Source organism: Eleginops maclovinus, chromosome 20 (genome assembly GCF_036324505.1).
Source record: "Eleginops maclovinus isolate JMC-PN-2008 ecotype Puerto Natales chromosome 20, JC_Emac_rtc_rv5, whole genome shotgun sequence".
NCBI classification, from domain to species: domain Eukaryota; kingdom Metazoa; phylum Chordata; class Actinopteri; order Perciformes; family Eleginopidae; genus Eleginops; species Eleginops maclovinus.
The window spans coordinates 15,828,157-15,845,553 of NC_086368.1; the positions used below are offsets into that span (position 1 = coordinate 15,828,157).

Genomic DNA, 17,397 nt, shown 5'->3' on the forward strand with positions numbered 1-17,397 from the left:
ACCTATTAATCTGTGTAGAAAACCTCTTTATTATTATTATTATTATTATTATTATTATTATTATTATTATTATTAATAATAATAATAATAATAATAATAATATTAAGAAAAAATATCAAATTGAACTTAATGTTCTCTCGGTGCAATGCAGCGCTGTATATTGATTTATTGTATACATGCTGCACATTGTGTGGTACAAACAGTTGTAGATGTTTACTTTTAACCCTTATTAACCTCGTACTAGTCTGTTTGTTACAGAGCGATGACGCAGAGTCGGCACACGCTCACCTTGCAGCGGCACTCTCCGCTCGTCTTGTTGCAGTCAGAGTCGAAGCCTTTGTCTGTCGGACAGCTACAGGGGCCGCATGTCTTGTGGCCCCACCAGCCTCTGGGACACGGCAAGTCGGTCCTGTTGGCATAACATATTATTAATTTAGAGTAGGAAAAGACATAACACAAGAAGAACTGCAACTGACACAACACGATAAGTACAGACTTAGATTGTGGTTTTGCAGTTCACTGCAATTAACAAACAGGTATCTTGGTAAATCAAACTATTGTCCTTATTTGAATACTCTGTATCTGTGTGCACACATGTTAACATAGTCAGTGTACAGCTGGAAATATTACGGTTTTGTTTTTCATAATTATTAATTAAATGATCAAATATTTAGTATTTTCCTGCCAGTTATTGAATCAGCACAGATGATTAACAATGGATTTACCATAAGTTTCTTCATATTGACTATTCATTTTCTTAATTACCAGAAAGCATGCTACATCAAGTTAGTTAGACTTGAAATGACCTTTACAAAGACCGACATTTTTGGCTATATCGGCCAACCCTGACACAACAGACATACATTTCTAAGTAAATGGGGGAAAACTTTACTTTTTCTCGCAGTAATGGCCAAAGTAGTGGCTTGGACAGTCACAGGTGTAACCACGAGGGGAGCTTGGCTTCCTGCTGCAGGTTGACTCGTGCTCACACGGGTTTAACGAGCACACATCAGTGCAGTTGGTGCCATGGTAACCTGTAAACAAAGGAGAATGAGTCGTTGTGATCTAACAAAAAAGTTATTGCCAATAAACTGTGGTAAGCAGAGAGAAAGAGGAAGATTTATGCATATGAACTGTGTTACTTTTCTCTGTGGTGCCATTAAGCATTTACAGACATCATTTTATACACGCTGAAATAGCATTTACAATGGATCATGGCTTTGTGTTTCTGAGCAGTAATTGAACTGACCGGCGAGGCAGGTACAGGAGAAAGAATCCCAGTCGTCACTGCAGTAGCTGCTGAAGGGGCAGGGGTTGGAGCTGCAGGGGTCGGGCACACTGCAGCCCGGCTCCACGTTCACCTTCCTCGCCTGAGACAGACTCAGAGCCCCGCCCACACGCAGACCCTGCAGGCAAACAAACAATCAATCACATGAGGGTATCCACGGAAACACAACACAGTAATGTGTTTGCGAGCAACACTTAGAGGTTAAAAAAGGGTAAATTATCCTGTGTTGCAAATTGGAATTTGGTGAAACAGGCACCTGGAATGTGCTGGAAAGAGGGAGTGTTAAAAAACATTAAATTCTTTGTGCATTTTGTGTGCTCTGGTATTACTAGATGTTTAGCTGCGCTCCATCATTATCTCAAGAAGTTAAAACTTCAAACACTCCTGAGATTTGTAGGTCAAAGGGCAAGTAGAAAAGGGTTAAAACTGTCAAGTCATTTAAACCAGTGGAGTTGAATGTAAATGTTTCAACAAATGATTAATGACTACTGCTTTACACCTCATTTTTTAATTATAAGCATCTAAATATGTATTTCTTCAATACAATTTGACCAAATCAAGATTCCTTTAGATCTGCAAAACACTACACCAATGCTTTATATCTGAGATCCTCAGTGTAATACCTTGAAATATCAGCTAGACTTGATCACAAATGCTCATATGAGTAAGGGACTACAGAAGGGACGGACCTGTATACAGCCACGGAAACCATGCTGAATTTTCCCATCAGGCCTTGCCACACCACCAACGCTCACAGTCTTCAGCTTGGAGTCTCGCAGCTTCCCGTCCACCTCCATACTGGCCTGAGGAAGAGCATGACAAAAGTTTACAATATGTAATTCATGGTGATTGACAGAAACTATGAGACATCAACTCACCAGGTAGAGCCCCTGATCTACAGACAGCACAGCCTTATGGTGGCTCTCCGCTCCCCCCACCCTGCTGATATCCAGCTGCAGATGATGCCAGTCTCCATCGTTAACCAGCACCTCCTCCACCCGAGAGAGAGTGGAGTCTTCCCCTCTGTGCAGACCCATAAACACGCTCCCACCGCGCAGCTACAAAGGTAGGGAGAAAGCCGGGAAAAATGGAAGGAAACAGCAGGAGGGAGATTGAATCGATGTTCAATAACAGAGGAGAAAAAACACCGCCAAGATCAGCACTGCCTCACAAGATGAACACTGTGCAGTCAAAGCTCAGACGTCAAAACTTGAAATATCACAGGTGTGCAGAGTTGGAAATAGATTATCGGACAGTTATGTAACATCAGAGAGGCGTCAGTCTAGACAAGCTGAAACAGTAACTACACCGAGATGCTACAATGAGCATCTGATCATTTGTATTTTTGTCTCAACATGGTCTGATATTCAGTCAGGGACATGCTGCGACTCAACCGACCAACAGGTGGAGCCTCAATCCTAAAATGTTTCATCTTTTTGAAACTACAGGTGTTGACTGATTTCCTGCCCTTACCAGACTTCACAACCATCAAGTACATGAATGTTTTTACTTCAATTTAACTGAAGCTATTGATCTCTGCTGATCAGATTATTATTTCAAAATACATAACCTAGAAATCCATCAAACTGTTGATTTATTTTGGTAATTTACATTCTGCCTTGAGGATAAATTGACATGACTATGCATTGCAACATTTCAGTGTCAGTAAAACTGTCTGCAGATGGATAACATATGGAGGAGATGGAGTGTAAGTGTGTAACTGCTACATGTTGCTCTCACCTGCAGTGTGAGGTTGTGCTGCTGGCCGGCGGAGATGTGCAGCAGTGTGGCACTGGCCTGGCGTGTTCGAAACATCAGCTCCACGTGCCAGGGGACGGAGGCGGCCGCCATGTTGTTCCACTGCAACAGACTGTTACCCAGGAAACGCTGTGGGCTGGCCATCACTATAGTAAAAAGGTGTTAAAAAAAAGCAGATCAATTGTAAGAAGAGAGTTAGAAGTAGGAAACAGTGATGAGGATAAATAGAGAGTTTCACAGTGAGTCACTGCGGTCAATCAGTAGTCCGCTCTGTTCTCTGATCATGTCCAAGTAATCACAGCTAAAAAAACTCTTCGTTTATCAGACATAGTCAGCCAGCTATGTGATGCCGTCTGCAATCAAATCAGGCATTTCCAAAACCCAGTGAGCATTTGCCTCGAGAAAAGACGTTTCAATAACGACCATTGTCCCCATCGCTCAAAAATGCCTTCAAATATGAGCGTTGGTTCACTGTCATCTCAAAGCAGGATTTACAGAAAGGACTTTTTTTATCCTTTACATTGTTTCACTGAGAAACCACATCCAACACCACACCACAGTCACTATTGCAATGGTCTAAAAGTATGGTCTAAATGTGAACTTTTATCAAGAAATAAGAAAATGTTTTCAACCATTGAATTTAATATATAAATCATAATTTATCCCTCAGGGCTGTATATTTTATGTCTTAAAATGACCATGGAAGGAATCTTTTATGACTCAAATGAGAACTGTAAATACTTTAGTGTAAGAGTAAAACATTAATTGCTAATCATTTTGAATGCAGTTGTATCTGAGTTGTTCATGAATCAGAAGGAAGTCTTGGTGTTTGAGCACAGTTTTTCCAAACGTGAACACAGCATGACAGGAAAGGACGCTCTGCCCCTGTCATTACGCTGTCTCTGCAGGAAGCATAGCCAAGCACCTAATCGAAATGATCGATTAGTGACGGCAAATAAACCTGAGGCGTGAGGAGGGGAGTGAGACACAAGGAAAGAAACCGTCATTTTAGTCAAAATGTTCCATGTTTGTGCAAAAGGTGGGAAATGAATCCCCTTACACTGCCTGATTAATCATACTGTGAAGGTTATGCTGATTTTAACCACACCTGTAACAAGTAATACAAAAGAAAAGCAGGAAATATTCAAGCTCAAGAACCTGGATTCATGATTTCTTTTCTACCCCTGACCCACATAAGCTGTATTTGAAAAAAAACCCTCCTATGGTGTAGATCAGGACTGTTTATGAAAATAATATATTCACGGTACCAAAGCCCATTATACATAAAAAACTGCATCATGTTACACTTCTACAATCCCATCCTCCATTTCCTCAGATGTATGCACTCAAACCTGCCCATAGTTTAATATAAATCTCTACTTCCTTTATGTTATCTACACATGGAAATGCGTCAGTGAAACCAATCTTTTTCAACCCATTCTACTTCAAGTAAGAGGTGTGTTGTTTTGTCATTAACTTGACTTATTCCTCTTCCTCTGTCTTGGCTCAAATTGCTGTAAACCATAAATCAGCACAGACAACAGCTGCAGAGGATCAGGTGGAACAAAAACAGACACTGGAGAACACCGGGTCAGAAACATTAACGACTGTACTGAGGGTCTTTAACACTCTTAAACAGTTCAACATCCTGTAAACCAGGGAACATTCACACTCAAGCATTTGTGATAATCAATCACTATCACAATTTATACGGATCACTCAGAAATCAGATATTCAAACTGCTGTTGGGTCATCAACAGGCATTGCATCTCTGAAATCAAGTTATCTTTTTCCTAAAAGCTGAGATTTCTAATTTGACAAACAACAATGACTGCTGTTTGAGCTGTCATTTTGAAATGCAAATGTCGCCTTTGGTGCATGAGTAACTGTTTCCAGCCTGCTTATTTTTGAACTGATGGATGACAGCTTCCTACTCGATGACAGGTTGAGTCTCGGGTCGGTTCAGCGGCACTTTTCGTCTTCACTCACCTCTTTCACAGCTTTGACCTCCAAACCCGAGCGGGCAGTCACAACTGAAGGAGCCCCACAGGTTCACGCAGGTTCCTCCGTTCTGACACGGGCTGTTGTTGCAGAAATGTCTTTTGGCAGAGCATCCTAGGAAAGCAGGAAACAAGCTAATTATTTCATCATTATTTTCATCCAAGTAACAAAGAGTCAGAGGGTGATAAACTATTCATAGCAGACACAATGATCACTTCTCACTGACTCCGTTCCCTGCTGTGCTAATTGTTTTCTTCTTTCTCCTTCTCTCTCTTTTCAACAGCAAAACATTGTTTGACTGCAAAACAGTTGCAGTCAATTGTATGGTGGCAACCAGAGGGTCAACACTAACCGGGCAGAGTGCCGTTGTTCGCAATGAAGCTAGCCATGTCTATGTGCTGGTTGTCGATACGCAGGTTCTTCATGCAGCCCACAAACTGCTGGTTGCGAACAGGGAAATCCTCCGGGAGTTTAGGGATCCCTCCGAGGAGCAGGGGGCCAGTCAGGTCCAAGGATCTGAAAAGATAAAACATGTTTACACACCCAGAGTTTGATACTCTGTCTTTACAACATCAGCACTAATAGGGGGAACACATACACAATTAATCACAGATAGTTGCAGTGTTATTTCCCCCCCGGAGATGAACACATAAAGAAGGATAAACATTCAAAGGAGAAAGCAAAAATCAGCTAACTGCCTGGAGGCGTGGCAATTCAATTCAAAACAAGTTTACTCTCTTTATTAATGCAAGGAAAGTAATAAATTAAAGTCAATACAGTAGAGATAAAGTAAGATGTGAGGGAAAGAGCAATGGTTGCTTGAATGTTTGTTGCAAAAATGGCAATTATTTTAACGTTGTTATGAAAGAACTTATAATTATGTTGAATTCCTGTTGACTCACTTTTTGGATCCTGATTGGCTGCCCTGAGCAGAACAGGTGTAGTTTCCGATCATGTGACCAAACCGGAGAGCCACAGAGGCGTCGCAGTTGTCCACCGTCACCACAACGACCTTCTGGTCTGAGGGGCCCTGTGGCAGGCCCGCCTGGTTCAAGATCGGCTGTGGAGCAAGAGACAGACTCATGAATATCAAGATAAATTACGAAGCGCCTTCCTTATGTTTCTGGGCAGGCTTTGATCAAAACAAAGGATCTCTTTTTTATTTTCTTCCGTTAAGAATCCATGACAGAATTATGTCAAAGGTTTATTTTAATACATTTTTATCAGTATGCACTGTATGCTAAAAATAGCTTGATTTAGAAGGACAGAAGAGAAGAGTTATTATCGTTCTATAGCGTAATATTTTTTTGAGAATATGCTGGTTTGTCAGATTAAAGATCATAACACACTGAAAGAAAATGCCTTGCTGTTATTTTTAAGACACTGAAGTATTTTGGTCACCTAGCATTTCTAAATAGGTATTAATACATAAAGCAGTTAAAAAACTTGGGAAATAGCAACCAGTGCTAGGCTGCACAAAGCTTTATGAGCCAGATTTAAAACCAGAGCTTTGAAACTAGGAAACGAGCAACAAATAAATGCCCTTTTTGCATAACATGGAGTTCAATCCCCGTTCAGCATTAGCTCGCTGGTGTTCAGTATTTCAATAATTCATATCATAGCAGCTAAAGCCAAAAGGCACATATGCACACACACACACACACACACACACACACACACACACACACACACACACACACACACACACACACACACACACACACACACACACACACACACACACACACACACACACACACACACACACACACACACACACAGAGGGGAGATGAGCCTGCTCTCTGCAGGACATCATCCCTGTCGACAAAGGATCTTCTTCATTGTCTAAGAAATCAATAGGGGGAGCAACAAAAGAAGGAGGGGTCTGCAGGGGAGAGAATGATGATCCCGTCAATAAAAGGTTGCGACCTTCTTTTCAAAACGGCCAGCTACTCTGAGGTCACGTAGAGCTCATGTTATCCCTAAGTGTAGGTTCAAGCTGGTGTCGCTGAGAGCGGCGAGCGGCGAGTGGCCTGCAGGCGGGACAGACCGCTGGGCCGTCAGCTGGTCAGACAGGATTTAGCAGGAATTAGCTTGTCTCATGTACAGAGATGATAGGAAGAGTTGGCTCAGTGCTGATGCAACAAAAACACACACATGAAGCGTCTGTTTTTACTGTCAGGCCCCTTTCTTCGACACAAAGTTAAATGAGAATACTCCTCGCCTCGGTCGGAACGAGCCTCTGGGAATACAATTTCCTGACATTTGCCGTCTGATCTTTTCATTTAAAAGCTCATTAAAACAATACCTACATCCAGAGAGACTGTAGATTTCATTGGCTGGTGAATCATCTTTAGCAGCTCTACCAGAGGACATTTATTACACACATCCAGCTGTTCCTTGAGTTCAGCCTGCAATTTAATTTCTCTCATGATTTTATCTTTGCATAGTTTTGATAAAATCTCCACGAGTCTCTAATAATGTGACTCTAACTGAGAAGCTGTAGTCTCTTCCATCCTGCACTCACTTTGTGTTTAGTGATCACAGTGTGATGAGTGTTAGGGATGAGAATGAGACGAGAGCAATAATAACACTAAACCATCTGTTATCACAACTTCCCACCTCACTCAATTGATCATTCTTCGATAAACTAAAATGTATTCATTTGTATTTCGTCTGAAATATGTGTGATGTGGAATAGAGGAAAGAATACAGCTCTATTGCCCACCAGGGACAACAAACATGTAATGTATTGAATAAATCCTGTAAAAAAATGTAATCAAAAATTAAAACAAGTAAACTAGTGAAAAAGACAGTAGCCCATGCTAAATGCTTTGTATGAAGACCGTTCGTCATCTTAGCTTAGCATATTAACATTTGGCAATTGGCACTAAATACAAAGTACATCTGAGGCCAATGGGCTTTAGTTTTGCAACTAATCTTAAAGGATTAACACATTTCTTCTGAGGGCAACATGAACGCATGTACAAAAAGTCATGGTAATCCATCCAAAAGTTGTGGAGACATTTCACACAAAATCTAAATGTCAACCTTGTGCAGTGATGCTAAATAAAAAGTCAAATCACCAAAGTCAGTAGGATTCAACATTTGAGATGAGTGTCAATTTGAGGCATTATATCAAATAATCTTCAGACATTAAACAGAATAAGTGAAAACGGGTGCAAAGATCAAAAGTGAGTAGGATCAATCCTTTGGAGATCATAAATGTCAGGACAAAATTATATTTTGAAATGTATAAATAAAATGTCTAAATACTTAAGCTTCTAACAATGCCTCCCAGAGTTCAGACTGAGGCTAAGAACCATGAAGATGCTCATAGTTGTATTATTATCCTTATTTGGTGGCCATGAAAAGGCAAGCAATCCTCTGCCATGAAATCAAATAGATGAATAAAAATCGGACTTTTGTAAATCATTTCAAAGACTGACTTGAAAGCTGTTGCATCACCTAAGAAGATTAACATTTTCCGAGACGCTTAATCGGTAGCCCAGTCCGTACAGAGATATATTAGAAACATTTATCAAGTTTTCTTTCACGTACAACAGGCCCTGTTGTGAAGCAAGGTTCCCACAGGAAGTCCCAGCGCTTATTTTCTTGACTGTGAGACTTGCTGTTCAACACTGAAATGTTAAGTAGACGCTTAAGGTGGCTTTGACTTTTCAGTTGATGCTCCTTGACGCCAATTTGTTACAAATTTGTTGATGATGAAACAAGCAAACATGCGGTGAGTATTGCCAAAGGTGAAATCATCCGACATGCTCTTTTCCACGGTTTTCCCTTTTCTGTGAAAGCTCTGAGGCAGGCAACGCTCCAGAGTGGGCGCTCCTTTCTCTGACCTCTGCTGTCATCAGTCACGGCTGTTGACTCTCCAATAATGACCGTCTGTCAGGACGTCTCTCCGCCGCACAAAACCCCGGCCTGTCAGCGCTGATTGGAGTGCACATATTTGCTCAACACCACATTAAACACTGCTCTCGCTCGCCACTACAGGGGCTTATGGGAATATGAGTTCCCTGTCACAGAGGATGGCAGGGGTTGTGCTGGAAGATCATGGCAGCAAGCAACACAAATATGGGATCTAAGATTGACTAGAAAAACCATAGCAACAAGAGGGGTCGGCCCTGAAGCGCAGCGTCTCCGCTCAAAGCCCGAGTCAATACTTCTCTGGGCTTTTCTTTACCCTTCTTTCGCTCCTCTCCTGCTCCTCGCTGGAGAACAGAGCGAGAGAGGCACCTTCCCCGGGGCCGCATCATTCATTGCCCGAGTCCCAAAGGAAGCCGAGCCCAACACAAAGGCAGCGGTCATTGCCATTCTCCACAGTCCCCCACCATCCTGAAAGCCACATTTCAATCTAAAATGCCCCCTCCCCGCCTCACCCTGCCCCACCCCCTGCGGACAGGGACGGGTCAGAGAGGGCCACTGTGGGACACCTCAGAGGGAGGAGCCATGCCCTACCTCAGCAGCCCACAGGATATGGAGCGAGGAGGATTAGTTCAGCTGGAGCTGGGGGTCGGACCGCAGACTCTTCTGGAATATTAAGTGCTAAAATATGCTATGTATTCAATAATGAATGGGCAAATCGTCCATTGGTTACACTTTAGTATATAGGTAAAAACACATATATTGTGTAATATGTAAGAATTGAATGCATCATTCAGGATCTAACATTTATATCATGGATTTTTGTTAACAATTAGGAAATGTTGAAGTTTCAATAAGTATGTTTTTAATCATTCATAAATAATAAAAGTTAACTTCATACATTCATTTATATGCCACCAAAGCCCTAATCTAGTAAGATAGAAATATGTCATGCTGACCTGAGCAAAATGTGCTCATATTCTAAGAAATAACTTATAAAGCATAAAAACTGACTTCACTTAATACATTTAACTTGAGTAAGAACGCTAACAAACAAACATTTAACTTATGGACTAGAAGGGGGAAGCTGATTTTTATCAAACTCGTAGTCTGAACATGTTGCTCTTGTCTTGTACATGCAAACTTGACATTAAAATCTAATCCTCTTCAAACATGCAGCACACTTACAGATGTAAAACTAACAGGTCAGAGAAACAACAAGAGGCTTATTTAATTTGATGGTTTTGTACAAAGTGATTAATGGGACTATAATGTCTTCTTGGCACAGAAACAGCTAGTTTCATCCAAAAGTCGACAAGATTTTCCCCTTCATCACTTCTTCTGGCTAAAATTGACACGGCTGTGTTATCATAGACGTTGAATAGAAAATGTGAGCAGCGGGGGTGTTGCCTGGCTACATCTTTATGATGCAAAGTGACTTCCTCAATAGACTAAAATGTGACATCCTGTGTATCAGTCCTGGGTGGGAAAGTACTGAGAGAGCAGAGACAACAGCTCCATACATTCCTTTACCGATTGAGTTGTTGTGGTGTTCTTACGGAGAATTTGTATTAGTCAAAACATATTTAGTCCAATCTGAGCATGTCTGGAGAAACGCTGCCTTCCCACTCTCTTGTTTTCATTCATTCACCCCCTCATCACATCTTTAGTCTCCCCCTCCATCAGTGTCTCAGTGGCATGTTGGCTCTCTTCCAGATCATGTGCAGCAAGTCTTTGGTCTGAGCAGCGCTAAAGAGGCCGAACAATAAATGTACACAACTAACTTCACCCACTAAAGAGCGTCCTCTATGGATGTCCTGGAGATAAAGGTTTTTATTGAGACAGCATGTCAGTCTTCATTGCAATAAATTGACCTGTGTGTGTCTTCAGATCAGACCTGTGGTTTCTCCTGAATATTTTCAGGAACTATGTCTGGTATTTTACTGCCTCACCCGATGAGGGGCGTAGCAGCAGACAGACTTAACCAAAGGTATGTCAGCAACTGTGTATTATTTATAATAAGGAAATTAGAAAAACACCTCAAAAGAATACAGTGAGGTTTCGAGAGATTGCCAAATATACTTTATGGCTTTCTTGAAGAGTGAGGAGATTCATAACAGAGTCATGTCTGTATGGAAAAGCTCCTACAGCTTCAGGCCACAGATTCTTGGTTGAACAACCATTTTTCTTTAAATTACATTTCCACATGTCATAGCTAAGTATCAGACAGTAAATCTACTCTGAGCATCTCAACATAAAAATATATGAGTGTTGCTTGTCCAGCTATCTAAATCCATTGAATATTATAGTACTGAGATTGTATTGCAATACCCAAAAAACGAAATGTAACACCAATAAAGCTTATTTTTAGGATTAATTAATACAATGCTCTTTAGGACTTTTAGCAATCCGTGGGAACCCTGGTACGCTAAAATAATCAATGGGTCTTTTTGAACATTGCAAAAACAAGCAAATGTTTGGATAATGCCTCGCCAGTGTTCAAGCTCCACAGTTTACACATGTTATTTGTCTGCATGAAAGTGTATGGACACTATGGATACAATATATGAAAACTAAGCATAAACCACGCTCTGGAAAAACACAATGTTTCTTTTCTATTCATTATTTATAGATCATACCTTGTTGTAGTAGTGGACCTCCACCATATGCCACTGGCCGTCGCTGACTCCTCCGATGATGTACGGGGAAACTGTTGTTTTGGTCTCACCTGGGAAACAATGACAGATGTGAAAGACAGCAAAACTCTGACAAAATATGTTTGCAGTTAAGATAACTATAACTGTCCTACCTGCAGAGAAGGTGAGCTGTATCTGCTCATTGATGATTTCCATGGCCAGGAAGTCGTGTTTCTCATTGAAGCGTCCGTTGTAGAGTAACAAACCGTTTGGCTCTTTAGTAGCAAACCTGAAAAAAAAACAGACAAAAATGTTATGTTATTACATTTTTTACTACCAAATCTCATAATTATTTTTCATTTTTATTTACCCTAGGAATTAAAGGTTTAAGGCTGGTGTTGCGCTTTATTTGTGTTATTGAAAAGACCAAAACCAAACAATTGATTTATCTTAGTAACAATTGCCTTTTCATTAAATGATGTCTTCAATAGGATTGGGCCACAGACAGGGTAGAGAAGTCACACTGTTAGATTTGGTCTTGATGTGGTATTTGTTCAATTTATGAATAATCTAGTGTAACAACAGCCTTAAAAGTATGTGCAAATGACAAACACAACATGTTCAGTAAGACAGCGTTTGTGTCAGCCATGCTCCACGTAACAGAGAAAAGAAAGAGGGCAGTGGTTTCCTTTGACCCATTTAAAAACCATCCATACTATCCCCTCTTTTTCACCTTGCTTAGCCTTTACACTGGAGTGCTACAGTAATGCAGTGTGACGTGTAGCTGACTATCCTGAAGATGAGCTTAAGATTTAACAATGCAGCGGCCTGACAAAGATCACTGAACAGATAATGAGGTACATCATGAACACAAGACCGCGTCAGAGGAAAAAGCAGTCACAGACACAGTGAAGGAATGTCGAATCTGCGTGCCATGAATAGATACCACATTAACTGACACACTGCCACACAGAGACAGAAAACTAGGGCAATGTCAAAGAAGAAGAATGGGGGAAGTAAAGAAGGAGCGTATGGGAAGGCAGTTCGGAGTGACGACATTGACAGATTCAAAATATATTTTCTCAAGGAGGAGAAAACCGACAGCTGCTGTAACTATAACCTCAGTTTCAGATTTCTGTTTGCATCTTGATGGAGAAACCAGATCGACCAGGGCCTCCATGATGCATGAGCCGTGCACATTAATGCACATTTCAATATATTGCGACCACATGGTTCAAATTTGGGGACCTGATAGCCCACAGTACCTCACTCTTGATGTGGTGGAGCACATGTTTAAAAATATCACGCTTTACCTGTCAGCTGTGGTCTGTGGTCGTAAATCTGATTCTGTGGAAATGGGTCACTGGGATGTGTAAAAGTGTGTTATAACAAGAAAAAAATCCAACACTAACTACTAACCGGATTTATACATTAAGATCCCACAGGGGACGTAACAATGAGTCTCCTGTGCACATCTGCCAACTGAGAGGCATGTGTGCCTAACAGGCATCTGTGTTTACTCGTCATTTACTTCATGAACAAGCAACTTCAATTACTTCAAAATAACTAATGACTTATTTATTTTTTAAATATCAATCTCAGACTTGCTATAAAACACTGAAAACCACCTTTCTTCTTTGTTTAAACTCCAGACAGAGCTGCAGGCTCTCCCAACGCTGTTTTTTAAGAAGTATGACAATCATACAGCCAAATATCTATACATACTCTAAGACAACATGAGCAGCCGCCCGCCCCCACTCTTTCAGACTTCAGGGTTTGAGGGTTAACTGTACATTTGTGCAATATTCTTCAGCTGGAGAGGAGCCAGGGGGCATGGCTCCGTTGACCTGCTTACTGAGAAAAGCCATGATCAGGACCTCGGAGGAAAGAGGATGGTGAGTCTCCAGCTGATAATAACAGCAGATATAGAGCAGTCAGATGGCGTCTACATGTCCTGTAAAAAAAACAGAACGCCAGCTAGAATCACGGTCTAGTCTATTACTCTTCACTAGGCTTGCAGCCTTTGACGGATCGATTTAAAAGGCTCCTCCGCATTGCCCCCCGGAGCCCTCTAGACTATGAGAGTAATCATCCGGAGCTAAATACTGACTCATCTGGCATCACTGCGTGTCACATTAGGCAGCCATCAGTAAAAATAACAACCAGTCTGCCCTATGTATAGAACCGTGTCACGCAATGCTAACATGCCGCAATTCATAGGATGAGTGCAGTGGGGAGGAAAAAAAAATCCCCCATATTGATTTTATAACCTGAATCAAGATACAGAAATCTGTGCTAGATGACATCATTTATATAAGCTGATAGGAAAAGAAGGAGGAGCCTTTTTAGTTAAAAAAGTTTAAAGGATATTTGAGTTCAGTGTCAGTAGGTGTATTCACCAATTTGGTCCGGAATGATACCTCTAATTATTCAATGGATTCATATTAAATCCTCCACAGATATTAATGTTCCCTGAAGGATGGGTTTTCCTGACTTGTGTTTCTCTCACTTTGCATAATGTGCCACCTTGAGAGGGACATTTGTGATTTTTATTAAAGGAGAAATATTGTAGGGATTTCCATAGAGATATTTGGTACAGTTTTTTAAAGTTTCCACAGTATGAATGACTATTACTGTAGGGTATCCCTGAACTTTTCCTCTTTCGACACAAAGGGTGTGATTCCGTCCATATTTACACTTTTAAATTGAGCAACATGGAGACCGAAGAATTAGCACAACCCGCTGTTTATCATGAGCTAACACCTATTATTTATATTATATATAATTGCGGTCTAAATGTTATGTACACAACACACAATAATTTAACATTAGTCAATGCCAAGCTATATTTGGACATTTGTTATTATGCTAAAACATAAATCTAAAATACTTGCTTAATATCAACATGTTTGTATCATCATCATAATCCTGATAGCTTTTTGGCATTTAGCTCAAAGCACTGCTGGGCCGCAGTATAGCCTCTTTAAGCTGCTTTTGGACACATCCGTACCTCTTAGTTTTGTTCCACACAGGCTCTTGAATGAGTTGGCCCAAGACCTCAACATCAGTTCAGTCACAGAGAATATTGGAGGTATAACAATGTTAAATACTATTAATCTTGCTCATGCTGAAAATAGTAAGCATCTTTTTTAGTGAAACCTCAGCCTTAATCGCAGAGCTCATCAGCACGGAGCAGTGATGGAATGAGACCTAAAATTAGCCGCCACTGTGAGTGAACAAGATCCACATCCTGAGCCGTTCATCATAACAGAAGCTCTTTCAGCGAGAACCCGATCAGTGCGGGCTCAGGTGACAGAGCTACTCATTGACCTCACCTTCCTCAGGCTCTCAGGATCGGCACCTTTTAAACAGATTCTGTGACCTGCCAGTGAAATGTAGAGCACTTTCAAAACTGGTTTGCGCAGTTCTCCATCAAATAACACTGTCATTTGAAGCTTGCTTAAAGAAGGTCCGAAACCATAAAGCTCACAAGGGGGATATTATTTCCACCTGCAGCCATTGTGAGTGTTAACCCCCGCAAAGCACGTCTAAGGTGACGGGAAGCACAATGAGAAGTGCTAAACGGCAGGACACATTCCCTGTGATACCATCCCAGAGGTGATACGTGTTGTGCCTTGTTGTGACAGATATCAAACAGAAAGGACGGCTTATATCTTTGATTACAATTCATGCAGAGAGGAGGTCCTGCTGTTTATGCATGTCCTCAGTTTTCACAGCTCATCTGCTTGCCTCTATAGCACCTCCCCCTCCACAAACCCCCATCAGATGATCAACCAACAAAAGCTTCAATTTCCCCAACTGCTTCACCTGCATCCCATTAAGTGATTCTCAAACAAGTGACTTATCTTTGGTAAAATACATTCGCAACCATATATATAGGTATGTAAAGCAACAACGCCATAAGGTGGAGAGAAATAGGACTGAAACCATGTTAAAAGTAAAACTGTCTACTTTTAAAACTAACGTTATACATTTTACATGAAGAATCTGCAGGTTTTTCTTTTTCTGCAGTGTAGGAAAAACAAAAAACCTTGGGCTCAGATCTCTGCTATTTTTACTAAATGCTAATTGTGGCATGAGATATCACCTCCAGCTCTCAGAGAAAGTGCCAGCGTTAGCAATGACATCTCATCGTCAATAATCCCTTCAGGGAAAAGTCCCGAACATAGTCTGAAAGGAGATCATTTTTCAGTCTGCTATTGCTTTCGTTTTATAAAAGGTCTTGAGAAATACATTTTACTGGCAAATGAAGCAAAGTTTCCCCATCCTGTAGATGTAGGTTGTCATATGTTGATGTGCAACTTGTTAACACCTCTGAGACAAATCTCCAAAACTAAAATCTAACCCAAAGTTGACTTGAATAAGAGACTTACCTACAGCAGTGGCATATACTGTACATATAGTGACTACACTGGGGCTGCGCACCTCTTGGTCCATTTGTCTACTTAAACATCCGTAGTGGACAAGTTTAGAGTTTTGTTTCTTAATGTGTTTTTCTTTTTGAATGTAATCTGTATTTCCAAGACACTTCTGAACACATCTCTGGTTAATACACAATTTAAAGCTGTGCATTTGCATGACCTTTTGTGGAAAGATTGTTTCACGGATCCAACGGTTAAATTATCTATTCAATTAGTCGACAAAATAGAAATAGAGTGTTAGTCGACTAAGGATGTTTCCACTTGAGGAAAGCCCTATACTGCAAACTCATCTAAAGACAGCCTCTTTCTGGCGTCACCTTGGTGAGGGAGACTGTCCTGAAATAAGCCAGCTGCTGACTCACAGCTCAAAGAGACCAGAGACCCTGACTGTAACAAGATCAGACTCACTCTTGGCTGTAAGATCAGCATCCTTATGTTATGCAAGTTACACAGCTCCTACTTTTACCTCACAGTGCACACCTCTAATGTGGTTCTGTATTAATAGCACAGGAACTATATTCTGACGCCAAAGTGGTTCTCCAGCAAATGGCTATTGTTCAGTGAGTCCATTAGTGCTATTAAACACCATTATGGTTACATAAATGTGTGTGAGGAGGGGGAGCCCACTTCAGTGTAGGGGGATAGCTGTGCATGCAGAAGCAGGATGTGGGGGTGGATGCAGAGTGAATCACAGATGACTGAAAGGCGATGGAGCAGCGCAGTTGATCCAGGTGAGCAGTAGCTGGTTGCAGGGAGGCGGAGGTGCTTACGTGAGAGAGAGGGTGAAGTGAAAGCGCTGGCGGAGGCCCTTGAATGTCAAGAAGGAGTGTGGGGGGAAGTTGCGTGTGGTCATCTCGCAGTAGGGCTTCTCGTAGCCACCCGTCGGACACTCGCACTTAAACCCGCCGACCAGCAGGTTGACACAGGAGCCGCCGTTCTTGCAGACTCCGGGGGCACAGCGGCCGGAGCGGGACGACAGCTCACAGTGCTCTCCTGGAGACGGAGAGAGAAATGAGGATTAATATTGTTCATGACAGGCAGCATCACCTCAGACATCCCTGTGGCTTCCACCTCAAGGGATCCTCACTGCTGTTTTCTTTCTGTCCCTGCAGCTGTCCCATATGTGCCCGGAATAAACAGCTCTACAAAACATATAGAAGTGGATGGAAATAATTACGACATTGTTAACTAAACAGAGGAAAACTGACTCGAGAAGTATGAACATTTTTTCTACGACTGTGTCTGCAGTTCCAATGCTTCTCCATCCTCTGTGTCACACCCAGCGAGACTCACTCCCCCACCTCCCCCTGGGAATATGTTTGCAGTTTTTGCTGCATTCAAATTCAGGGAGACAACTCGATGTCTTAAAGCTGCGAGTTAAACGTTTTAT

The 17,397-nt window shown here is 41.5% G+C and overlaps 1 protein-coding gene across 3 annotated transcripts in view; it reads right to left on the minus strand.

The window, feature by feature from the left end:
• Positions 1–17,397, minus strand: part of celsr2 (cadherin, EGF LAG seven-pass G-type receptor 2) — a 58,032-nt gene that overhangs the window by 11,574 nt on the left and 29,061 nt on the right. For all 3 annotated transcript variants that reach the window (XM_063909764.1, XM_063909763.1, XM_063909762.1), the window contains exons 3-14: positions 16,778–17,000; positions 11,739–11,854; positions 11,569–11,657; positions 5,950–6,107; positions 5,400–5,563; positions 5,036–5,161; positions 3,029–3,192; positions 2,167–2,346; positions 1,978–2,091; positions 1,250–1,406; positions 893–1,034; positions 289–409 (exon numbers count right to left, since the gene is read on the minus strand). In XM_063909764.1, the coding sequence (XP_063765834.1) occupies positions 289–409; positions 893–1,034; positions 1,250–1,406; positions 1,978–2,091; positions 2,167–2,346; positions 3,029–3,192; positions 5,036–5,161; positions 5,400–5,563; positions 5,950–6,107; positions 11,569–11,657; positions 11,739–11,854; positions 16,778–17,000 (1,754 nt within the window). The remainder of the gene's footprint in view (positions 1–288; positions 410–892; positions 1,035–1,249; positions 1,407–1,977; positions 2,092–2,166; positions 2,347–3,028; positions 3,193–5,035; positions 5,162–5,399; positions 5,564–5,949; positions 6,108–11,568; positions 11,658–11,738; positions 11,855–16,777; positions 17,001–17,397) is intronic.